This window comes from Pieris rapae, chromosome 1 (genome assembly GCF_905147795.1).
Source record: "Pieris rapae chromosome 1, ilPieRapa1.1, whole genome shotgun sequence".
Taxonomy (NCBI): Eukaryota; Metazoa; Arthropoda; class Insecta; order Lepidoptera; family Pieridae; genus Pieris; species Pieris rapae.
The window spans coordinates 5412677-5440148 of NC_059509.1; the positions used below are offsets into that span (position 1 = coordinate 5412677).

The 27472-nt window shown below is 30.9% G+C and overlaps 3 protein-coding genes and 2 non-coding genes across 5 annotated transcripts; 1 reads left to right on the forward strand and 4 right to left on the reverse strand.

Moving 5' to 3' along the window:
* Nucleotides 1-12403: 12403 nt before the first annotated feature.
* On the reverse strand, nt 12404-12475 carry Trnaw-cca. Its single transcript has one exon. It is a non-coding gene; the product is annotated as a tRNA-Trp (tRNA).
* A 341-nt stretch (nt 12476-12816) lies between these two features.
* Nucleotides 12817-12889, forward strand: Trnar-ccu. Its single transcript has one exon. It is a non-coding gene; the product is annotated as a tRNA-Arg (tRNA).
* Nucleotides 12890-12949: 60 nt separating this feature from the next.
* LOC110994819 lies at nt 12950-20408 on the reverse strand. The gene is made up of 12 exons (XM_022261684.2): nt 20296-20408; nt 19829-20003; nt 18992-19279; nt 18269-18546; nt 17162-17347; nt 16330-16620; nt 16009-16126; nt 15672-15811; nt 15148-15437; nt 14727-14939; nt 14197-14386; nt 12950-13114 (listed from the first exon to the last, which is right to left on the reverse strand). The coding sequence occupies exons 1-12, from the start codon at nt 20330-20332 to the stop codon at nt 12969-12971; spliced, it is 2352 nt and encodes a 783-aa protein (XP_022117376.2). The 5' UTR covers nt 20333-20408; the 3' UTR covers nt 12950-12968.
* An 86-nt stretch (nt 20409-20494) lies between these two features.
* LOC110994872 (phosphatidylinositol glycan anchor biosynthesis class U protein) lies at nt 20495-23084 on the reverse strand. Its single transcript, XM_022261765.2, has 3 exons — nt 22188-23084; nt 21839-22110; nt 20495-21582 (listed from the first exon to the last, which is right to left on the reverse strand). The coding sequence occupies exons 1-3, from the start codon at nt 22949-22951 to the stop codon at nt 21329-21331; spliced, it is 1290 nt and encodes a 429-aa protein (XP_022117457.2). The 5' UTR covers nt 22952-23084; the 3' UTR covers nt 20495-21328.
* A 730-nt stretch (nt 23085-23814) lies between these two features.
* LOC110994853 (circadian clock-controlled protein daywake) lies at nt 23815-27472 on the reverse strand. Its single transcript, XM_022261737.2, has 6 exons — nt 27336-27472; nt 27080-27249; nt 25595-25665; nt 24464-24603; nt 24104-24253; nt 23815-24014 (listed from the first exon to the last, which is right to left on the reverse strand). Exons 1-6 carry the CDS (start codon nt 27391-27393, stop codon nt 23857-23859), a joined length of 747 nt encoding a protein of 248 aa, XP_022117429.1. The 5' UTR covers nt 27394-27472; the 3' UTR covers nt 23815-23856.

Sequence of the window (27472 nt, forward strand, 5' to 3'; positions counted from 1 at the left end):
ACCTTTTTCATTTTAGCCTTAAAAATATTACAAATACATGCACAGTATTATAATTAATTTAGCAATAGAAAGTCTATTATTTATTATTACTGCTGTGTATTAGAAATTTTGAAAGGACATTTTTTAACCCAAAAAATTCAAAGTTCGTGGCAGGCGGATTTAATCTGTCTTGTAAGCGACTCCGATTGTTAGCGAGATACTAAAAAAAAACCCAGAATTTATAGGTTTTATAACAAAGAAAGATAAGTAATAAAGATTAAGGTACATAATGTTGCCCGACCGAGCCGAGGGTAGTATAGGGAAATGTGTTTATTCATTATAACAATGCATTACATTGTGAAAGTTTTGGAAACCCTTTTAAGTAATAAATACCTGGGTCAGGGTTTCCATAATAGGATATAGTTTCAATACTAAATCCATTCAGTGATTTAGCTTTACACCTAAAATAATGAATGTTTTATTCACTTCATTATCTCCATAAAACTGTGGAAGCTGGTGTACCTCTTTGTAAGTTTATTTATACCTAAAGTACAGTTAGGCTTATAGGCGTCAGACGAGATCCCTAATGATTGTAACCTGTCTAGACTCCAGACGCTTAGAATGTTACTTTAAGTACTAAAATAGACTGGTACATATGTGATAAGGTTGAACGATTAGTTTATTGCGTACTTTGTGTGCAAAATAATTTACAGCAAAGTTTGATCAATTGCTGTGAACATGACTTTCAATTGTGACGTCACACGATATCGACCAATCAGGTTAGTTCTCGTTTGCGATTTGTCAACAAGTTTAGGTAAACAAGTAATAAATCACTGAAGTTCAAATAGTAATTAATCATGGTGTAAAATAACATTCTAATAGTTTGCGCAGATAATGCTTGTACATCATATTTTGCATAAAGTCATATTTAATACAGAAATAACATAATACATAAAAATATATCTAATAACTAACCTTAAAATTTAATTATTAAAAAATATTATTAAAAGGAGTAAAATTCATTCTTCTATATTTGCATAAAAATATAGAATGTATAATTTTTACTTTGAACCACAAAATGTTGTCAAAATTGTCATTGTTTAATAATGTAACAGGAAGTTATTTAAAAACCAATTATTACGTATAGCAGCTACTTCAAAGCAATTCATGAAAGGTCGACAACGCACTCACCAGGCTCTCGCATTGAGTGTACTTCAACACTTAACATCAGATGAAAACTTAGTCAAGTTAATAGGAAACATATTTTTATCTTGTCAAACATATATAAAGAACCGGGTTGAATAAAACAGATCTATAATTGTGTAGTGAATCTGTAAATATAAATGTATGTAAGTTCACCTTTTAACAGTATCTACAAAGTATATTTGCCATAGACGAATGATTAGTAAATAATTCATAGACTATTATTTAGTTGGCTTATGCGCAATAGACTAGAATGTGGGATGTCATACCATGCATTTGCTAATTGCATATTGATACTAATTAATATTTATACAAGAATCTGCGCATTACGGAATTTTACTCTGGTGCTTGCTTTAAATTTATATATGCAAGTATGTAAAAATGTCACCATAATATAAGAATCATCTCAGAATAATAACATTAAAATGTTATAAGTACTAAAAATACGTTATAACCTGTTTTTACTAAAAGCGACCTTAGTAACTGTTGTTATATAGGTATAATTGATGCTGTCTTTAGAAATATCGTGTACGAAATATTGTTCGCGGTGCCATAAATTATTTCTTTATTGTTATCTTATTTAAAACCACACCACAGTAAAAAAATCACACTTCAAGTTAAAGACTGCAAAAAGTGATTTCTTCATACTTAATGCATAAGCGGTATATTTTGATAAAATAAGTTTATAATCGCACCAATCTATAGTATTTACAATATTCTTAATCTACATCGTAATAATAATATTCAAATTAATTAACAGAAGACCAACATAAATTTAAAAAGTTTGGTCGGTACGGTTGAGCTAACAAAACTCTGGTTCAAAAGTCACTGGTTTCATTTTTATTCAAATTAACTTTATATATATTTTTATTTCTAACAAGCTGCCTTCAACGTCAATGTGAAGTTTAGTTAAGAAATAAGCTTTTTTTAAAGGTAACAAACAATTGACTTACTGACCAGGATCATGCTGGTAAGTCATTACCTTTAAATTAACGCAGTAGCCGTAGTCATTAATATTTTTCCAGAAAATAAACCTGTATATAACAAATACACATTATGAGTAAATAGAAGTATGCAGCGAATCAATAAGCAATTGTTACAATGTCATATTAATTTGGACTATTGAGCGATCATTTTACCCACTACATACACCTATCTAAAAACCTTTTTTAAATTATAAATTTATTTCAACTAAGTAATAATAGAAAGCTTGATCACTGTGTGATACTTTTAACACCGCCGTTTAGGTGATCGGTTACCTGATACTAGTCGTCATGCTCACTCAAACATACTACTTCTGATCGGGTTCTACTTCTCTCTGCAACATGGCGAGTTCTCAAAACGATCTTTTAAATGTCTATGTGGTTTAATATATTCGAAATATTACATCTAAACTGGGTCAACCTGTAATCTTGAAATCTTATAAAGTGACAAATTGTTCCTTCATTGGTAGACGGTAAAATTTTTATGAATGCTTATGTGAAATTTGAATTCTCTTTTAATTCTTCTAAAGGTAAGCGTCTATTACTATTATTTTCAATATATGCACGACAATTATGTTGGTCATGATAATATAATAAATTACATGTTAAAAAATATCTGAACCGTATGTACCTCTCGTCTCTAAGACACTTTCGGGGTTCATCGCACTATTTTCTGATGTGCGTCATAAAGAACTTACTGGAAAGAATTAAATTCAATATAAATCCGAAGTATGTAATATATTTATTTAAATTATAATTGTACGCGAGGATCATGACAACTTATTGCAAATTAGTTGTAAATTAGCAGTATCATGTTTAAATATTTATTACCGTCTCATTGTCATCTGATGAATTGTTTTTGACATCCGTTCATTCCCTGCCTTAACTTTTAAACTGGTTTTCGTGTATTTACGGTTCGATAATTCATAAAAATTTAATTACAATCTTTTCTCATGTAAAAGTTGACCAGAAATATTTTTGCTGTAAGTTTTTTCATATTTCTTTGTATTACTGCGTTCGTACAGAAGACTAGTAAAATATTATAGTGCCATAATTGACCAATGAAATACGCGTACATAAGGAAGCTCTTTTACATTTAGGAAGATCTTATATATATTTAAGTAAGCTCTTTATTTAAAAAAGAAAAGAAAGATTAGCTATGATTTAAAAACCAACTACTTGTGTACTAAGTAGTCAAGAAATTTAAACTTAAGCACTCGTGCAACCTGGAATGAATTTCGGAACAGAGGTGGAAAATTTTTTGCCGCAAATGTGTATGTATCATTATACGAAAACTTAGATAATTTCATTTTACATGATGTTATAGAAGAAAAAGTTGAATGTCATCAAAAATATAACTCCAAAAGTAAAATCCATGCCTCGCAACACAGTTCTACCGTAAAAAGTTGTGAGATCCTAGTAATACCAAATCGCTCAATTTATTTAGTCTCTTAAGTAGGGACCTAACAACATCATATAGTGACCTCATCAATATTAAAAATCTAATATGTTTTAAATAAATACATTGACTTGCCCTTGCTCGATTTGGCGGGCGCACTGCCGAGCCCCCAGATTCTTAAAAATCATTCAGAAGTTTGACATTGAAGACATTTCTAGATGACAATTGATAACTCATATTAGTTTCTATGTATACCATAGCCAAACGATGATTGAAATGTCCTTGAACATTCAACTTTATTACTGGGCCAAGTCTTATTAAAATTAAAATGTTATAAAATCATTAATTCTAGAAAGAAAGCGATTGTCATCGTATTGGAGTGATGTGTCATAGAAATATGTGATTTATCATGACTTACCACTCCGCAGTATCCGATATCAGACCATATTGTTTCACTTGAAAAATGATATAAGTATTGTCATGTGTCACAATGATCTAGATTTTTTCAGATCTAATATTTGTATCAGAAACTAGGTCTATAAACAATAACAGTAAAGGATGGAAGTGGGTCACTGCAACGGTTTGTGGCGCCAGACTTATTAACGGAAGATTAAAGAATATGTTAAAGTGCAATCTTGCAAACAAGATTTTTGTATGGGTCATCTGTCCTTTAAAGTTATTCAATAATTACTCCTACCCTAATTCAGAAGTCTATAAAATGTCAGATTCATATAGTTAATGTCAAAAGGCCATGCTTTGTTCCTTCTATAAATTCTGTTAGAAGTAACACAATTACTGCCTCTAGTAAGAATCACCGAACTATTTTTTTTTGTAACCGTATCTGAAGAAATGATGCATCTATTGTGGTTACATTTATTATGTTTAACACACTTTACATATAATTAAATAACTTTAGAACAGATCCACTAAATAATGAATAAAATGCAACACAATATGCATCTGTACTGTGTATCTACCGATTAAAAAGAAGAGAGATAATGGTAATCTCATGAAAAAGTTTTAATATATACATCATTAAGTCAGATTTCATGCATATATGCAAAAAATTGCATGTTAATGCAACATGTTTCGTAAGTGCCTGTTAAAGCCGGTTCGAAAAGAACAAACGATTTTGTGTAGGTAACTGCTGTACAAACTACGATGACCTCTAAACGTCCTTATCTACTGTGTAATAGGACATAATTATAATTTTAACGACTAAAAGAAAAGAAGTCATTGAATAATGTTATATAGACGAATTTAAGATATTATGTATTTAGAAATTATTTTTCGATCACAAGAACACTTCGTTCTAGATAGACGCCACACCCAGCCAGGCCTCCTGAGAGAGCCAATCAGAAGCGTCCACCGCAAACAGTTCGTTACTTTCAATATTCAACCTTGGATAGAGTTCTTGCGCCAGACAAGGCATGAAAGTCCTTATATTATTAGCCTAGGATATGTTATCACGTCGAGGTTTAGCGATTGTCCTGCCTAAATTTAGTTTTAGTTCTGTAGCGATAGTTATCAATGATAATGGCATGAAACAAAATAAATGTATTTTATAAATTGCATTATCGAGAATGCCAGAATTCGTTAAAATATAACATAAACGCATTCTTGCGTATATATATACATACCTTGACTAATTGATTTGATTCCCGACTAACGAAAATTTGCGTTTTAGTTAAAGTAGATATAATATCAAGTGGTAGGATAGAAAAGGCTGAACAATACATCCAAGGTATGAAGTATAAATAAGTGTACAAAATTAGACGTTTTAGTCTAGAGAGTTAATTGGAGTAGCACCAATTTCCTTACATTGCGTCATACTTATATCAACTCAAGCATGACTCAAAACAATTCAAATTCCTTGTATATATGCACTAAAAAAGATACGTAGAGAAAAGATATGCCGCAACCTCGAATATTATTTTACTTGATAAACATTGCTGTATTTTAACTGGCCTTCACGTTTTGCAAGCAGCAGGATAAAAAGGCTTCCGTGTCTAGGTTATAAAAAATGTAGTTTTAATTAGAGGTCTAAGAGCGTATTTACTATTACAATACGCAGTATTGCAGGATATATTTGAGTAATATTTATCAGCTGACTGACAGATTGGGTGTTGTAGTGACAATAATAATATTGTGAAAAAATAAGCATAGGTTAAATACTTCATCCGATGGATGAACTAGAAATAAAACTGGGAAAACAGGAGATCAGGGATGTTAGTAATTATCGTTGTTTCCAATACGGAAGATCGTTCTAGAAGCTCAATGTTTTTCTTACGGAATTAAGGTGTCCATACGTTTATCAACAGGAAGATTTTTACAGCAAACTTACGTTTTGACTTATAAAATTAGTGCTTCATTATTATTTATTAATTTAAATTTCACAGATAGCAATAGATAAGATAGTAACTTTGTATTTAATTGTATAGATAAATCTTGTGTGTTAAAAATATTAACAGTTCCATCGCTCCCAAAATCAGTTGACATTAAAATCAAAGATTTTTAATGCCATTTTTAGGCATACATGGATTTCTATATTAAGATTTATTTTCTACACACCAGGTATAACCTCCATAGGTATACATACAGCCTTGATTACAAACTTTTATTATTATTTATAATTTCAATGATCTACCTGCGCTCTATCTCTATCGTCATATCTATACAAATGGAGTGCCTTAGGAAAGTTGCCATTTGCCGCAAACTAATTCCAAGTAATGTACAAGTTTTACAACACACAGGTGATTAATAGTGCAACGCAATTTCCCATTTGCTCAGGAATGTGTTATTCTCAAATCTGTGTACATAATTTTCACTAACAGTTTGGACACTGCGCTTGCTGTAATTTTCCACTTAGTAAGTGCATTTTAAGTACATGTTTATGAAACGGAACACCTACCCATTGTGTATCTCCATATATGCCAATGAAATGGAAAAGTACCAGACGGTTCCATTTTTGTTTTAAATTTTCACGAGAATCTTATGTCAACAATATAATTCAAAGTCGGATCTTAAGAGCTGTTTACAATTAACATGTTTGTTTACTGGTATAGAAGTAATAAACTCCGTTCTTGCATACACATAGTCCAAATTAAGGATACATAATACATAGAAATCATTAGATTTAGGCATGGCGTCTAAAAATATGGACTTCGAATTCGTATTGGAATCAGTAAAGGCCCGGTTTTTTACTCATACAGGAATACATGTAAAAATTAGGAATACATGTATATATAAGTTCTTCCCTACGACATAGCGTAGATAATATTGAAATAAAAAAAAATATTTGTTTTTAATGCTGATGGCGTTTAAGCTGAGATCTAGATACCAGTAAAGCCTTATACATATTTTGATAATGAGGATGTTTTATAAAGAATCTTTAATTGGCTTCGTAAACCGGCTCTTAAAACCAATGTAGTCATATAAATTATAGAGAAAGAACAAGTTCTAATCAATAAGATTTATTTATCAATATTTCTTTAATACTACTCTCGGGAATAAGGAATAAAAATATACCTATGGGAAATAATAAAGTACATTCGATAATAACATATCGTTTAATATTCCTCACACTTAATTGAATTTATTATAATGAGCTAGCAAACAATAAAATATAAACTACTGCATCTATGCATATACCATGAACTTAAGATAACTGCGCAATTTATTCAGGTACCTCAGGTTCAATTATATAATTAAAAACAACAAATAGAGTAATATTATATTGTGGTTGTCGTATTTAATAACATTCCCAACATAGATGATTATGTATTTCTATTATCGTTGCTTTATTGGGTCTTTTATAATCTCTAATTACATTCAAGTAATATGAATGCATTAGGATTTAGGTCACTGTGCCACTGGCCCATAGGTAATAAAACTCTCATACCAAACCTAAACACTTTTATTATTGTATCTAGTAGGAAAACATGGCTTAGAAAACTATTGAGGTCTCAGAGGAACGGAAACATTTGTGGACCTATTTCTTTGAACATTTTTTATATGTTTCAAACATATACACATCGGCCTACTATATATTAATATTTCCATCACAGTACGCGCAATTGCACATCGAAAGGAATGTAATGGCGCACAACCAGGCTTTAAACAGACAGCCCTGGAGTTGAGAATGGTACACTTAAAATATTCTGGCAAAAAAAGTAAAATTTAAATAACAGGTAATGTGAGGTTATAGAGCTGTATTTGCCTAGTGGATTCAAGGTGCGACTGTCAACCCTGCAGGCGTAGTTTTGATACCTGGCTGTGTACCAATAGACTTTCTTTCTATGTACACATTTAACATTCGCTCGAACGGTAAAGGAAAACATCGCGAGGAAACCGTCTTACCTTAGACCTTTTCGAAAGTTGACGTCGTGTATCTGGCACGGGAGACAGACACCTATTTGCCTATTATATTGACTAAATATCATGATGATGATGATCAACAGACATTTGAGGCTCAGGACTAAAAAAGGTTGTAGTACCACAGATTTATTTATTTTATTTTAAGGGTATGAGTATACGTGTGTATGTCTTAATATTAAAATATAAATAAAGCATACTTAATTTGTCACCTTTTAATTAACTGTGAAAGTACGATTATACAAAAGTCTAATTAAAATTAAAGCGACCTAGTTTTGTAACCTTAAATTCAAACAATGAGAATTGAATAAGTCAATTACAATTAAAAAACAACCAAACTTCAATATAAAGCGTAACTATTTTGTGTTACAGCTCAAACTTACGAATTTCCTCATATATTGTGAATTTGCAAGTGAAATGCCCTAATGTGACCTTTATCCACTAACAATGCTAACCTAAATTCAATTGAATATGATTAATATAAAATTTCTAATGAACTTTTAATAAATGTTATATAAGTCCAAAAGGACAAACAACTTTCCAATTCGGGTTGACAGATCTTAGAACTCGAGTTATATTATTAGTGATCCTAAAATGAATCTCAAGATCTGTCAACAACTGTCGTTTATCATTTCTGACAGCCGACGGTGGAAGTTTTACAGAATATAAAAACAGATTTCTACTAATAGACAAATTGGAATAAAAATAACATTACCATGGGGGATAGGGAAAATAAATGAAAGGAGGTGTGTCGAGGTCATTGACGTTGGATCTTGTGAAAGTAGATACGTTGGGAGAAATTATTTCTAGGTTCTCTATGAAATCCAGTCATAGATGCTAACATCCTAATATTATGCTGGCAAGTGTTGTAACTGTTGCATCAGAATAACCTACGAAGCGAACGACCTATAAGTATGTCATTATTTTTAGAAATCTTTAAATAGAATCTAAATCCGCTGCTTATTTATACAAAAAGTATCTACACGTTTAAAATTTATAGAAGACAATTTGATATTAATTAAGTATTTTATTTAGCTTTAAAAATATATACATATATTCGATTATTCTTCTGTTATTTTTTATTTTAGTAGAAAAAAACCTACTTTCAGAACTAAATACTAGTAAAAATCCAAATAATATGCTGTATATTTTAATTTAATCTTTACATAAATGTTCTGAGCCTGTGTTTTTAATTAGATTCAAAACTAAACGGATGGACCGATTATCATGATTCTTTGTATGTGTTCAATTAGATTCGAAAATGGTAAGAATTAACAATTACATGTTTTTTTTATATTTAAGACGTGTACAGGACAATGGCTGTCAAAATCATTATATAATTTTACTAACACCAAAAAAAGTTACAACACACGTATTGCCATGGATAGAATTACAACATATAAGTGTATATATAATATTCGTGAGATTAAATATTAACTTCATATAGGTGGTAAATTTATACTTTTTACGTTTTTATTTACTTAAAATAAAAAATTCAATTAATAATATAGCTACTTAAGTAGAAAAGAAGGCACATTATGAATTACGTGCATGTCTAAATACTTGATATTTCACCACGAAATTTACACGCCGCATATCTAAGACGAATCAAATCCAGTTTCTGCGTTTTAAATATTCGCCCCGTTTGGCATGAAGCTATTGTGAACTATTTTCCGATAATGACGCAACTTGCAGCCTGGTCATACGATTGGTGGACTACACCAAGCCCCCACACGTCACGAGGTGCCACAATAACTCGTGACTAAAGTCACATTGTTATTAATTAATCATAATTTCATTTGGGATTTCATCAGCTATTCGAGTAAAGACACACCTCCGGCCATTTATTGCGCATTGCAATAACATTGCATCATCATTTATGATTAGCTGTCGCTTGATTAGGTACTTTGATTTTCATGTACATAATATCGAATATTGTTTCGGTGAATTATTTTTATGACTAATAACATTAATATATTGGATATCAACTGTATACTGTACTTTATTGATTTAAAAAATAAGTATTTCTTTAAAAGATTTGAAATTCTTGCAAACTCGTGAATTATGTATATTATTTTTTTTACTTCTAAATTTAACAAAAAAATTAATCTTATCAATAAATTGAACGTGAAAGTATCTTATCAGAATTTGTATTTAAACCGCATTTCATTTCCTCATACGTTTTTTTACGTGCAGGTGTATTGAATATTCTTGAAACAATCGTCTTGATCAAACTGTTTGTACGCACTGTTTCAATTAATACACGCGAAATTAATTTGTCGTGGGCAGCAGTTTCAGTGGGTATGAACACGTGAGGAATGGCCTTGGCTTATCGAAAGCATGAAAGAAGGATGCCACGTGGATGTGGGTGTGTCGTTATATGTACTACATTACGTCAAACTATCATATTTTGTTTAAAAATTTCGCCAAGTAATCTAAGTAATTAAAATTGTCGAGCGACGGACTTTGGAGTTCTACCTTATCTAATCTTTTTCTTTTATATAGAGTTATAACTTAAGTAGAATATATATGCACCGTTCTTGTAATTTATAATTGCTTCACGTAAGTTCGATATTTTTAATTTAAACGTAAGAAACTCACATCACTTATATTGTTTCAATTAACTTTAAAACATGTAATTATTATGTTTCTTATAATGTTAATTAGGTCTTGTAACTTAGATAAACTATCTATAGTCACCATCGAGTTAAAATAACGGCTTTATTATTACTTATAGTTATACAATTACGGTTAAAAATACAATTTCCTTTTTTTTCTTTTATTAAGTTCTTAATTCAACTCTGTTTAATTGAAATAATCATTTTACTTTAAATTAATCCTGAAACGGAGATAGATGAAAAATATAAAACACAGTTTGTGAATCAAATCGTTTGTGCGCACCAATAATTGTGGGGGTCAATTGGTCCGAAAAGTTCACAAAAATTTTAATTGACAATAATAAAGAATTATTGGACTTCAACCGATCTGCGTCAACTGTTGACGTCATTGATTTACTAATTGATGCAGTGGAATTGACAAGGCCGGCCAGGCCTATCTGTTCATTTCAAATATGCTTAATAACACGCCGACCCTGAAAGTTGTTCATAGATTTCCTAAGATTTTACGTCATAAGTTCTAAGAGAGGGTTTACTGCGGTCATTTCCTATAGTTGAAATAATATATATAACACATATGTTGTAGTAATTAAAATGCCTTGAGATTGAATAGCGACGATTGTAATATTCTAAAGATTTCCCTATGTTTATAAGGTGATTTTTTTTATATCGAGCCACGCCTCTAGGCTCTCTCTTGTGTTAGCGAAGGATTATGTGTAGAATATATTTTATATTTGATAGCAATTATTCGTGGAATAATAAGAACTATAAAATTTAACAATTTTATTTAAACTGGCTTTTGAAAGTTTTTGTTTAATTTTTTTTCTACCTACGTAAGCAATTAATTTATATTCAACGACTTCGAAAATTTGTTAAACTTTTTATTCACTACGTTATTAAACTTTAATACCTCTTGCATACATAATATAAATATATTCAAGTGAATATAATAAATGGAAACTCTTCGGACCTTTGAAAAAATATTCCGGTTATTGTTACCCTTCTTTTGTAACGCATTGGAAAATTTATTGTGACGAAATCGCTGAAAATAAGTATGACGACAAAAATCGAGGTCCCAAACACATTAAATAAGTGTTAATAAAACGGACGCATAGACCAAACATAAAAATGTCAATGTATGATTTCTTACAACACGACCTCCAGATGCACACAGTCGCAAGAGCACACAACAGTAATCCGAAGGCGTGTTCGTATACATACACACCGCCCGTGTAGTATGGAAACAACTACATAGTAGAATGCGTACGTGTGTACTTTCCAAGAATGCGATTCGTTTGAAACGGCGGCGCCAGTCGACACGTATGCCATAATGCCAGTCACCTGACCACGTCGCGCCGAGTAGAAGCGAAACGCTGGTAAAGGCACGTAAATTGCATTCCTTAGGCACTGTAAAACAGCAAGATGGAAAGTATAATCCCAGTAGGCGCCACTGAACTGACTCTGGTCAGGAATGAAGATTTTCCAGTTAAGATTTGTGACGTTAAGATAATTGGACTTAGCAGTCTACGCCACAAATAAAGGTGCTCGCAGCTTATTAGCTGTATAAAGTATTCTTTATCAGTACAATTATAGATACGAAAATATATTTTTAAAAACCATAGGCACCTATAATATGAATCCTAGATACATTTATTTAGTATTCAAATTGCAGTCGTAACCAGTTCTTCAACTACGTAATTTTTTTTTATTTAGTTATTATTGTAAATGAAGGAACTACAAATAAAAATTACCTTGTATTCAATGACAATTAAATTTATTTTAAAACTAAATGTAAAATTGAATTGCATAATGCTTGTAAAAAATATAAAAGCTACTTAAAAATATACCATTGACCCCGACGTGATTTGAACACGCAACCTTCTGATCTGGAGTCAGACGCGCTACCGTTGCGCCACGGAGTCGTTGCGTAAGAGGAACAAAATTCTGTATATATACAACATGTGACACTGATATTTGAATAATATAGATACATAGTACCTTTTATTTAAACATATTTTGAAGCTGATTATAGGACTATTGTTGTAAATACATAATAGATAACAATGAACAGCGCTGTCTATGATTAAATGCATGAACGTGATCAAACATTTACGTAAGCACATTTAGTATGGATATGAGTTTTTTTTAATAATTATTGTTGCTTCGTTATTAATTAAAATTTCTTGCACCAAAATAATATTGTATATAGACTTAATACAGAAAAATGAAAACACGTATTATAAATTCGACAAGACAGACATCAGCCCCTGTGGCCTAATGGATAAGGCATCGGCCTCCTAAGCCGGGGATTGTGGGTTCGAGTCCCACCAGGGGTACATCTCATTTTTTATTTAGCATTGTAATTTTTTATTAATCTTTTGAAAGAAAAGGTACAATTCTGAAAATTTATTTTATTTAATACACTAATGAGATCACGAGAGAAAGCCAAAGAACTTTCCAAATAGGCGCCGACCGGGCCGCGGTTCCCAGCAACGGCAGACATCGCAAACCAGAATGCTGTATGTAGTAACCCACTTGGTGCGGGAGGCGGCAGTCAACGTCTGAAACAAACAAGTTATCACCGGTGGTGTGGCTACAGATGACACATACCAAAGCCAAAGTCGGCGAGTTAAATATGCGCTTTTTATAAAGGATTCTTTAATTTGTAACACAAAAGTCTGTAGGAACTTTAGGTTTACTGTATTAACAAATACGTGCAACATTAAAAACCAAATTAATTTTCATGCATTGACGTTTATATAATTAGTAACCTTATATCTTTATTATACCTATATACTTTAATAAATTGTTCTCAAACTTTAAAATAATTGTATTTTTAATTTTAAATATGTAGTTTCATGATATTGTGTTAAACAAATGTAGGAAATGTTTAATTTGTATTTCTCGTATTTAAAGATTTTTTATTAACTTTCACAAATACACTTTCGAATTCGAAACCCAGTTTTATTTATTACTGTTCAATATAAATTTTTAAAACTTTTACGCATACTATCTTAATAACACAATCTTTTAAAACAATAAAGCTTATTAAATTTTAAGTGTAAATTTAAAATAATACAAGCTGATAATTTAAACTGATATCACTTTATATAAACTTTACTTTCGTGCGAGAATAAAATATTATTAAATACATTATTTCTCACGCGTATCACGATGTTAACTAATTGGTGAAGATTTATTTTAAAAAAACATTTATGCCATATACATGTGTATATCAATGTAAGATAGTATTTTTGATAAAATTTAAACAAGACTGAATTAGTTTATAAAATTTAAACATAATATATACGATTTTTTAATATTCTAAATCAGTATTTAACTTTTACTAACAAAGCTGAGCTATGGCGTCTGTAATAAAGTATTATCATTATTAGCGTATCGCCTCCTGTATATTTACTCCTGTAGTCTTTACATGGCCCTCTTAAATTATTGTTATCTATTATTATATCTATTAATATATTAGATAGATATAAGCAAGATCTTTCTTTGTTGAAAGAGCTTAAATCCTCTAGTCAGTTAAAGCGTATTTAACTGACTAGAGGTCGTTTAATCCAAAACCTAACAGCAGGTATTAAAATTACTAAATTAACCATCAATCTATTATATGAGAGATATTACTTACGTGCACATAAGTTCTGCGTAGACAAAGCTGTAACCATAAAGTTGGCTGGTGGACAGAAGTTCGGCGATGGGCAGGGCGTCGTCAAATTGAATGTGTGGGTCTCCCTTTCATTCAAAGATTGGCAAGTATGCGATGTTTCTGCACCGCGCCACATACAAACCAGGATTCGACCTTGTCCATCGTTACGAAACTAAAAATATTTAACCGGTTTTTATGCTATTCTCACTTTCGTAACTTGGAGATACGAGATTAAAATAGCTATAACTATGAGATCGGCGTTTAATAGATAAGTGTCAGACACTTAGCCTTTTGATAATCATAAGCATTTGGAATTCCTTAGTATTTGTATTCTTCATATTTAAGTATCAATTTAGTCAAAGTACGGAAAAGTAGGAAAAGTTCCTACTTATATTTATTAAGTACATAAATATTTTTTTTTTATAAGCCATCCCTCATTCTTTTGATTCTCTTTTTTTTTAAACTATATAATAGATTATAAATAACGGAAGTGTCAACTTTCTCGTTTTTACCTGTATTTGTATTAGGTTCTGCTCTCTCAAATAGAAAGGATGAATTCTATAAGGTTGCTCACGCGCAGGCAAAACGTTGTCTTCATACGGAATTTGTACGTAATCGGTGCCATTGAAAGGACACTGAGTACTAACAATTCTTGATGGTATTTCGTTTTTTACTAAATATGTGTTAACTGCGGAAATAACATCGCTAACTGACGTAGATGACACCTAGAAGATAATAGGGATCTTACTAATATATACATAAATATACTTCATAAGTTTAACGATTAACTTTCAATTCTTCTAGTGATCAATTGTAACCATTGCAGATTTCTTGCCAAAGTTTAACCATCTAGCGGTGGAAGAATAATAAAATATTTCTTTAGAAATGGCAATTTCCCATGATGAACATATTATATGCCCGAATTATACAAACCGTCAAAAATAGTTCCGAATAATCCATATATTCATTGTTGATATTCTTCAATTGTGTCGTATCCCGCGCAGCGTACGCAAAGTATACGTCAAAAAAACTCGCTCGTAAACTACTCATGATTCCTCGAGTTCTTTCCAATTCTTCGGAAGTAAGTCTGTCTGTGGGAGTAATTATCAAGACAACTGTACTAGGACCAGCACTACGCTTGTCCGAGATGTCTTGTATTGTTGTATTACGAGCGTCTTGTAATACGGTTGATACCACGTTTGGTAAGTTAAGACGGTTCGGCCCTGAAATTATATATTTAATATTATTATATATTGAAACACATTGAATCACATAATTAGAATTGTGGATGTATTAATCTCAAAATAATATTAACATTGTCACAAAACGTAAATATGTTTTACTGTTATATTACAAATTTATTTGTAAATACAACAGTAAAAACAGTAAAAAATGTCCTCATACCAACTTTATTTCACAGAAAATAAATGTGTTTTTATATATTATATTTTACATACATTCATTAGTGTAGTTAGCGATCGCTGTAAATAATCCGGTCAAATTCTTCATTCTCGGAACAATCCAGCGGCCCGTGTTTCCGTGAAGTAATGATATACTACTTTTCTGCATATTAATCTCTAAAGCACTACCAATCCATCTACAGAAAACAAAATAACATTAACCAATATTTATAATATTAACGTTAAATAGTTTTTCCTTGCGACATTAATATACCTAATATAATTAATCTGTTATATTTATTGATTTTTTTAAATTATTAATCTAATAGTCGTATAATAAAAGAATACTATTATTATACGACTATTAGATAAAAATACAATTCAAAGCACTTACGACACGAATTGTTCCACCTGATACCCATTCCAGGAGCCATCGGTAGCTAATATCAAGTCCATTGTTGGTACGCTTTTGCTGGCTACGCATTCAACATGATTCTGTCTTAATAAGGAAGCTGAAAGAAATTACTTTATTCCATCACTGCTATGTAATTGTTTTTACTCAAAAACTAACTTACTATATTTAAAAAAGTAAGTAAACCAAAAAAGTAAAACCATAATCGCCAGTTAATCTAAAAATTCAATGTTCTAGTTCATTCTTTACTTCTCATACATTCGGTCTTATTACACACTCTTATCAATTACATATTATACTCACATACATAATCCATAAATACTGTGACCGCTGCCTCAGTGATCCGATTCATTTCGTCCACCGGAATATACACTGTGATCTGACGTAACGATAATATATGAGCTAGTCTAGAAGTTTCCCTAAATAGCTCTTCTTTAGTAACGATACTCGAGAACAAAGCCTGTCTGTTGCAAGCGCGAACTTTCGGGTCAAACGATACACCCTCATTAGAATAGTACATCTCTATTATTTGCGATAACCGTAGTGTTCTACGCTGTTCTACCCATATTGGTACGTATTGCAATAGTATTAATCCTGAAATAGAGTAGGTAAGGCGTAGGGTATTAAAACGTAGTCCCGGATAGTGAAAAGAAAGAAGAAAACAGGAACAAAGATTGTAAAGGTTTGGTCAAGTCTTTGGTCCAATCATAGACAAGCGACATGATCTAAAATAAATAATAAATAGACTTCTAGATAAAAAGTGAGGTAAAAGGAAGGGATCGGAATACGTTATGTCGTTGTGTCTGCGTGGCGAATCACATATTAAGAAAAACAGAAATTAAAATATATGATGTAATTCTAAAAATGTCACTATTGTTTTATTTGGATAGGGTATTGCAAAAAACGTCATTTTAATATGGTCTAGCCATTTGTTTCTTTCTTTGGTTGCTTGCATTATTTGGGTCCATGAACCATAAATGTAATGAAGTAAAAGATATAATACAAGACGCAATATTTTTATTACATTACAATCTAGATGGCGCTATAATATGTATTTTTAAATTAACTCGACTTGATAAAAGATATTAAAAACTGGTTAATAAATATATCTTTTAAAATCTAAATGTTATCTTACCGTCAATACCCGCGAGAATTTCTGCATCAGTCATATGCCAATCCGTAGAGGATGCATTTTGCATAAACAAATAATAGTCCCTTGGTAATAAAGTATCATTCCATTTATTACTAGAACCAATTACCATTCTTTGTGGTGAAGCCCCGAATCTGGCTCCTTGATTAACTACTACTTCTGCTAAATCACCTGTAAAATAAATATTACATAGTAAATTAAAAATATAAAACGTCGAAACTATTTTCATCCTGCAGAAAAGGGCTATTCGTGCAATCTGTAATTTAAAATGTAGGGAATCTCTGAGAGTTAAATTCAAGGAAATTAATATAACCTTCCCCTCGCAATATATTTATTAAAATATTATGTATGTATACAAAAATGTGATAAGTTTACTAGAATTGAACATACGCACAATGCAATACTCGGAACAAACGCAGTCTGCAATTTAGTTTAGTAAAGTTAGTAATTCTTATTTGGGAAAGAAAAACGTATATTTAACAAAATCCCAGAGTCTTTTTTTATCTCTGCCTTTTAATAAATGTCTATACGTTTATAAAAATTATTCAAGAAAAGCTGCGTATAAAGGCTTACTATAAAGTTAATGATTATCTTGTTGAGAAAAGGGCCTCGGATTAGAGCTAGGCAGGCTACTGATTTGTTTTAAAGTAAGTGTTGTTTGATAATTTGCTATTTTAAAAGAGTACCGAGAGATTTTTTACGCCGTCTTTTTCTCTCGGCCTACACCCTCTCTCTTCTTTGCTGATGAGTAGAGATTCCCATTCAGATTTAATGACGTGGAATAGGTGACACCTGTATATTATATTCCAAAATATTTTTTATTTTTGTAAGATTTATCTTTTTAGCCCTGTAGTATTTAAAAATATTCGGGCCTGTGACAGACTTGCAGTTATTGGATTGTATTTTCTAAGAATTGAATTATAGTATTACATATGTATGGGATGCTTGTAAGCTTGTAATATATTTAAATAAATAATATTATAATTTTTTAACTCTCTTTGCCTTCCAAGTTATTAGATATATCTTATTACGTTTATAAAATACCTGTATTAATTGTAATTAGAAAGTGATTTTATGTGAGAATAAAATTACCGGCCAAAGTAGCAACCCACACATTGCTTATATCAGAAACATCAGTTCCAAGATCATCAAATTCGAGTTTTTCTAATTTCGAATCCCATTCCTCAAGCGCCATATCAAGCAATGTGTATGGTATATCTTCTTTAAACAATTCAGTTTGCAATATGTCTGTAACTAGCACTTTTTGGTTCTCCATAGATGAGGCGACAGCAGCTACGATAGTACCAGGAGTGATGCTACCCCAAGGAGTTTGAATAACGCCGACTTCTATTGGACACCTGCTATATAACCTGAAAACGCATTTCCATAATGAGATTTATGTTCTAGGAAACAAATTATATTTACTTATATTACGTAAGATTTTACTTTTACTGTAAATCTACTTCTCTTTAGAATTTTAAGTGTGCCGATTCGATACAATCGATTGAAAAAAAAACGTTATATTTCTGATAGTCCAAACCAAAGACTTAATCCTAAAAGATAGACAAAAAGATAGTTGTGAGGGAAAATTAGTATAGATCTAATTCGTTAATATATTATTCAAAATTCAAGCGTAAGGGAGGAGCCCTTAAAGGCCGGCAACGTACCCACTCAAAACTTGTCTATGGGCTGCGATGACTGGGCTAATATGGGCATCCCTCCCAGTGTTAATAAAAATAAGTATTTAATAAGAATGGGAATAAATATAGGTCTTCTTTATAATGTAATAGCATACTGTGTAGGTATCATATTCACCTATTTGTGCTTTCTGTACTTAAACTTTGTCGCTGTTCCGCTGATAGTGGGCAGACTATGTTTTCATCTCCTCTTTCCCATGGATGGATTGAACAGCTAAGCATAGAATGCAACAAGCATTTTTCGTGCAATGTTAACATTTCATTCACATCAATAAGGTCTTGAGTTGGTAGAAATAGATCCATCAACATTTTGTACTTGTGAAATTGGAAGGCAGAAGCTCTGTATGGTATTAGAAATTCTGTTTCGGGTGTATTAGCTGCATTTTCTATACCATCGAGGCGTAAACTGTAATAAAAGTATATACCTACTTTAAGTTTCGAGATTTTTACATTTGGTGAAACTCCAGGGCGAAAGTGGGACTTAAGATCATCTAGGTATCACTTATTCCACGTCAATCAATTCGAACTTGTAGGCATCCCTACTCATCGGCAAAGAAGACAGAGGGTGTAGGCCGAGAGAAAAAACCGGCGTAAAAAACTCTCGGTACTCTTTTAAAAAAGCAAATCATCTAACAATTCTACAATATTTAAAACAAATATAGCAAATTATTTAGAAGTAGCCTGCCCCGCACTAGTCCCAGACCCTTTTATCAACTAGATAATCACTAACTTTATAGTAAGCCTTTTTACACAGCTTTTCTTTAATTTATTTCTTAAATTTATTAAAAGGCAGAGATAAAAGAGCCTCTGGGATTTTATTAAAGAAGAGTATCCAAAAAAGAATGACTAACTTTACATAGTCTAGTACGGGGAAATTGCAGCCTGCGTTTGTTTCAATGAAACAATTAGTGCTCGTTTTTGTTTCACTTCGTATCCTGTATTAAAATCACTTTACCTTCTTAATAATGATGTGCTGAAAAGTCTCAAATCAAGTCGACTATCCAGTTCCAGTCGTCTCACTAAACTAAGGAATACATCCAGACGTTTGGGCGTCCCGATTTTGGGTCCTCCTCGGCGGTAACATGGGAGTAAGTGCGCTGGTATGCTTTGCAATACTTCTCCATATATAGCTAAAAATATTGACATACTACATGTTTCCTTAATTTTATTATGTAAAGATCGTGTTAATCTACTTTAAAAGTAAATATATCATGGTTTACTGCGCCTAAGCACACAAAGGCTTTTTGTCAAATAAGTTTCATTAACAGGCTTCTCATGTGGTAAGAAATGTATTTCAAATAGAATAAAACTACATATGTTTCAAATAACATTAAAAATAGCAGATGCTACTTTAAAATGTTTAATATTACCAAGAGGTAAAACTAATGCAATCTGAATATGTAATTAAATCAAATCACTTACGGCAAAGTGTCACAAACATTAAGCACAGTAATTTCATAATTGCTACGAATTACCGTACCATTATCGTTGCGACTTTGAGAACAACGAGGCATTATCAAGTTTGTGTGAACAGATTGGCTAAGATAAGATATTTTTATTGTGTAAGTAGGGCGTTGTACTATATTGATTTATAAAAAGGTTTAGTCATTAAAACAATATAATCTGTAAAAATATTTATTTCATGCAAACCGTATATACTACAAACTTTTTGGTATAATTGTGATAGTAAATTTAACAAGAGTTTAAAACCTAATTTCATATATTTAAACTATTACATTAAAAACATTTGTTCATTGCGGAATGTACTGTGGTTTTTTTTAATACAACACATTAATAAATCAATTCCTTGAAAATGGCAACCAGGTATTTTGATAATCGTTACAAACTATAAAAGTATTATCTTTTTACGAATGGTTAGTGGCTTACGAAGTTATTCACTCTAGAGGACCTGGCGAACAATAGGTGGCGCTTTGTTAAATTAAATAATCCCAGTTACATGAAAATGTATAAATTCGATATAACTGTTTAAGAACTTAAAAAATAGTACTAACAATTTCACATACGATGATCACTTATACGAATTCTGAATCACAGAAGTACGCATAAATTAAGAAAAAAAATGGATTAACATACTTAAAATAGTCATCTTACATGACAGTTGAGTAATAATTATTGTACTTTTGAACATAAAAAATCCTTAGTTATTATGCTTTATTTTTAAAATGCAATTACTGGTAATTCATTAAAAAATTATCAGACAATAACAGACAAATCCATCTTGAAAATAAAATTTCTTCTAAGTTTATTTTACACACTATTATAGTAGCTACATTTTCAAGTTCATAAGTTAAAATCACACTGTAGCCCTCATCACAACTAAATGGCAATTTGTTCCGGAACTTATTTGAACCACTAATTTCAAACATATTGGTTATAATAAATATTATTTGAAAGCTCAGTTTAAAAATAATATGTCAAATAAAGTTGATTATATTTATCTAAGAACTAACTTCGCCGGTTTACCATCTACTTGACGAGATGAGCCATGTTTAAGGGTAAATTCTCTTTTTAAGTATGCAAACATTAAATCTGTTATGAGAAATATTTGTGCAGTTGCAAATGATAGTGTTACACCAAAAAAGAAGTTCGCATTAGCTGATCCTGAATATATCCATAAATGCCAAACTGTTGGTCCTAATACTGATGTAATAATAAATGCACAACCAGCAATAAACTTCTGCTGCATAACTGAAATGAGAAACACTAAATTATACCTACAAGTGGCAGATTTTGGAAATCATAATATATACATGTGACAGAACTATTACAAAAAAGTATATGTTAGAAGACTCTACCTACTCTACCAAAACCAGGCAATAAGACAAATAAGTAACTTATTCATCAAACATTTAGAAAATATAGCTGGCAATCTGACCTAAGACATCTCAGTTTTACCATGATTGTTTACAATTAAGTCATTTAAATTATAAACTGTTATACTTACAAGTAAATAAATGCTTCCACATTGGTAAAAGTGCTAAGTAGAAACCAACATCTCCCACACATGGATATGATCTAAATATTGTTGACAGAGCAATAAGGACTGTTGCTAATAAAATAGGTTCATTCTTAAACCTTAATGTCAGTGGCACTACATACAAAATCAGTGCATTTATTTGAAATGCACATACAAAAAGTAATCTGAAGTGTTCAAACATTTCAGTGAAAAAATACCAGAATAATCCTATGTTTGGTTTGAGATCAGGAACATTTAATCTGAAAAAAATATAAAATTATTGTAGGTATTCTAAAGTAACTTTTATTATAAAAAACTCAGGTTCTCAAATACTTACATAAACCCATATGTATTATAGATATAAGAATATGAACCATTCATTATATAGGCCGATATGAAAATCAAAAAGCCCCAACACACTATAAAGACTAAGAGAGTTCTTATGTATGAGCACTTATTGCAACCTTTGTTGGCATCAGCTAGTAATATTGATATTGGCACAATCAAAGTTATAGGATAGAGAGCTTGGTGTGTAGCTAGAGCAATAAAAATACATGCCACTAATCTATGGCCAGCAACAGATCCCCACAATGAGATAGCTAATAATAAGTTCTGGACTACAGTAGTTGTCATTCCAACACAATTTAACACTGAATATGGATTAAATAAATACACTGACAAAACATATTCTGGCACTTCTTCCAACTGAAAATTTGTCAAGATCATTGCCTTTGACTCATCAGAAATTACTTCCTTATTATTTTCCTGATTACTCTTCAAAATTCTGATAAATCTCTTTGCTGTTTTATACAAAAAGTATGCTGTTAATATATCAATTAATATAAAAACTCCTGGTACTAGGTATGGTGCATACTTCAGAAGACTGTAGAAAGATATAAGTAATAAAGGGGATTCATGAAAGGAGTCACCATCATAGGGATCTATGTTATGTTCAAATAAGTAAATGCCTTCAATTAGCCTTTTCCACGAGTTTAGAGGTGTGGCTATTTCAACTCTGTTTGATAGAGTTTGCCAATAATCTGAATGAATAAGCCAATACCTCACTAGGACAGCCACCACATATTTTAAGACTAAAGCCATTATCGATATTTAAATGCTTATTACATTTGGAATATCAAGTTTGTGTCAATATTATGTATTGACTGTAGTATATAATTCTAAATTATTATTAATTACTATGGATAAAAATCAACAATCCGGCCTTACAATTTTGTAATTGATTGACAATTGACACCCAATGGGCAGACCTTGATGATATGTCAAACAAGAACTGTAATGTCATATTTGACGCTGATATGTAGCCCATAGGGCATAGAATATAAAAAAGCACAGCAACCTAGCTAACGACCGAACGCAATAATTAATCCACAATCTGAGAATGTGTTCGATCATGATAGTCGATCGATCTCTTATTTGCATCCCAATAACAAAACCCTACGAAAACAATTCATTTTTGGCGACAGATAGAATGCAATCTCTTTGCTCTTTACAATCATATTTGATAATCAATATAAACCAAATTAAACCGTATAAATAATATTAAAATATACATGTCTATGATTAAAACATATGAAATAGCTTTTTAAGTAGTTTAAAAACTGGTGTAAGTTAAAATCTTAAGATAGGATATTGGCACAGATGAACTGTCATTTTCATACAAAGGTCTATCCACATACACCGATCCGACCCACCATTGATATCTTATATCGACAGATGGCTTTTACAATACGTCGATTGGTTATTGGCATACATTTGTCAATATTAGGATCAAGATTTCTATCACAGTTGGAAAAAAATGGATTGATAGAGGTTATTGGGTTTGGGCGTAAAACAAAACAATTGGTCCCTATACTTTTTTATCGCCATCCTAATGCGTAACAGGAGATAAATGTAGTAAAATAATAAAAATATCATGTCGGCATTAAAATTTGTATTTATAATTCATAATTTTTATATAAGATTTACCTACTTAGGTACAACCTGATTTATGATTTATTAGGAAACAGGGTATCATATGGTATTGTTAAAAATATTTTATTAGCAATTCGAATTCCACTTTTATTCCAGTTTGCTTGAGCAAATGGTAAAAATTCTTTATACAGCAAACGCCAATTTTCATTTGTTATTTTTATGCCCAAATCAGCTGAAAAAGGTAAGCAAATTTTAATTGAAGGTTTAATTTAAAAAAAAACAAGTTGCATAAAATGCTCTGTCAAATTTTATATAACTTACTTAAGGGTTTACTGTCAGGATTTTCATTTGTAATAATTGTCTTCATGGTGCCGACATCGGGTCGCATGTAAAATGATTTAACTTTTATATATGTAATTCCTTTAATTATGTGAGGCTTTCCATTTAACTTCCATGTATACACAAGATCAGCTAAAACATAAAATTAAGTAATTTTATTCTTGATTTGGTACACGATGCCAATGAAACTATGTCGACCAATTCTCTATCGGAGGCGGTTATTTAGCATAAGGATATGAAATAAAATAATTTAACCATGCGTAAAGCTCAAGCGGAATTATATTTTGAAAAATTTAAAAAGCAAATGTAATTGTCACCCCAGTGAAGTAAAACTATACTTACTCATAGTAGTCGAAAAGTTTCCATTGGCAAGTAGCTTCAAGGAGTTGTAACTACCGCCTCCTTCGTATTCCCCATAGACTTTAACTTCCGGAGTGAACATGTCTATTTCCAAATTAAATGAATCTTCGTCTGCTTTTAACCTATGTTTTAATTAATTACTATTGTCAGTAAATTTACTCTTGTAAAAGTAATTTTAGCAGGTAAGTACCATTAATAATAAACACCTTATTTACAACATAAAAAGTTATACAGACAAACCAGACGAAAATGTATTACGAGGGAACGTTCTAAATAAATAAAATTATAATAAGGTATTATAATTAAAATCTTCACTCCAGCGTAACGTATAGTAATTTAAAAAAGATTGACTGGTACAGACTTCTTAATTGTTCTTTAACGAATTTCTAGTCAGTGCGGTCCAAAACTCCAGAACCGAAATTGAAATTAAAATAGATATTCGAATACACAGTTCGAGTAAAACGTATACGAATCTAGCATTTAATATATCGGCAAATTTGGTTTTTCTCTAGTCTAACTTGTTAATACAAAATTGTTTATTTGAAAACCAAAGACGCAGAATTTCTGTGCCAAACAAATGCTTCATTAATATTTTTTTCTCTTAAATCATATCCTTAATAAATGATTCAACACGCGTACAAGTATTTTTTTCAAGAGTTCTATAACATGCATAATTTTATATTCTACATGCTGTTAGGATTGTGTGGTAATTCATTCGTAATAAATGTAACCTGTAATCAAGATGCAAAGCTGCTAACCTTGACCATAACCTTATACAGACAGTTTAGATATAATTAAGCGGCTGTATGACAAGTTACTGTAGAAAAATAGCACTGTCATAAGAATCAAATGTATTGTTGTAACTAATAATCAAATCTCAAATATATAAACGCGTAAGGAATAATTCGAATCACTGTTTCGATATTACTTTCGGATACCTTAGTTGCATAATATCATATGTAATTATAACTTATACATTTACCATGTATACTTTAGTATAAGTTTTAATCAATTTAATTTTGTTTAAACTTTACTTTATCCTTGTACATTAATATGTTCTTTATTTTACTAAAATCTATCCGCCTTTGATGTAAATAGATAATTGTTGCAAACCTTGCGTCTTTAACCGTAGAACCGCTGAGGCCAGCCACAAAAATATTGCTCATTAACATTTTTCCTTGAATCTAAAACAATAATTCTTATTTACCAGCAGATATAAAGTATCTATCAAACATGATATTATCTATTTAATTATTTTGTTGGGCGAATGAAAAAAAAGTGTTGGTAGGAATTTTTATAAATTACAATTGCACAATGCATGCACCATTTACATTACCTTGTCGAGTAGAGTTTTTAACATTCTAAAGTTATGAAGAAAAAAATTATTTGGTTATTATTTACTTATAAAGATCATATACATATTTCTAAGATTTTATTTTATAATCATCCTACGATATTATTGCTAACACGTTCAGGAAATATATTCTTGTTAAGAGGATTAAAACAAGAAGTATAAGATTTATTTGAGGTCAAACTGATAAAGTCGTAAAAGGAAAACTTATATCTTTTTGCGCAAAGGTTCATAAAATACAGTTTTTTAACCGATGAATAACATCCGCCTTTAGATATTTACAATGTTAGAAGGCAAGCGTGTTGCTGGGTTTTTGAGCACTGGTGGTTCGGTTTTCTTAATTCTTTAAGAAAAAATAAAATTAGCCTGAATAATATGATAAAATTTTTGATTGAAGTGATTCTCATATAAATATACTTTTTATATTTATTTATTGATAAATATAACATTAAATATATTGTAATTTTATTTACAAGTTAATGGGAACAGTATCAGAAAAGTTATTGCAAATACTTAGTTAAGTTATAATAACACTAGGTATACGTAGTTTGATTATGCGACAAGCTCTGCATTGGCATCTTACCAAAACAACTAGAAAATAATAAAGTAAACTCCGAATTCCGTACTTCTTGCTTCTCCAAATAATAAGTGCAAATTTAAAATTGAGCAAAAATTATTTAACTTGAATAAATCGGTATAAATTTAGAATTCCAATAAAGATTTAAAATTCCTAGCCCTAATGGCTAATTTCGTATTTCACATTTATGTCAATTGTCCTGCACCTGATCAAAACACATTGATTTATTTATGTTTAACCTACTAAATATTGTGTTCAACATTTTTCCTAGCACTCTACGTATACGGTATATGATACATTATATGAACTTGTAAAATTATATTTCTTATGAATTGTCTTTTCGACCTAGGAAAGAAAATTACTCACTACAGTGTACTGTGTTAATCGACTTAATTCATATAACATAGGTATGGTTGAATTCGATATTATATTATAATATTTCTTTAAAGGAAAATATTATTAATCGATTTTTTATATACGTATGTATATTACCATATACATGTGGATGATTTAGTTTCTAATAATTCATGTTCAAAAGGTTTATTTTATTTTTATATAGCCCTAGGAAAAAAAACATTTACATATTTCCACCTCAAATAACTTCTTAAGTATATAATAAGTGTATAATAATTTTCTCAAGTACACATTTTAATTAAATATTGTCACGTACCTGATTATTATTGTATTCCATTTTCAATTCATCCTGATAAAAAGGATCCAATGCAGGGACCCCTAAGTCTGCGCTACCTCCAGCGAGATCCTTTAACCCCTTTTGTACGGCCTCTACCAGACATTCGTTAACTTCCAAAGAATTTCTGTCACATATTTTTAGATAATTTTCTGCAAATATATATAATCAATTATAATAATGTTTTGTGTCGTCTTAATCCTTATTAATAGAGTGGTTATATAAGGATTATACTAACCAATATCAATAGCCGCACAAATTCCGAAAAATAGAAATAAAAAACAAATTTTAAACATCGTGACCTTTTTTATTATTACTGAGACGACCTAGTGGCTGTAAGTCTGCGCGGTTTTGCGCCTGAGGCAACATTAGCCG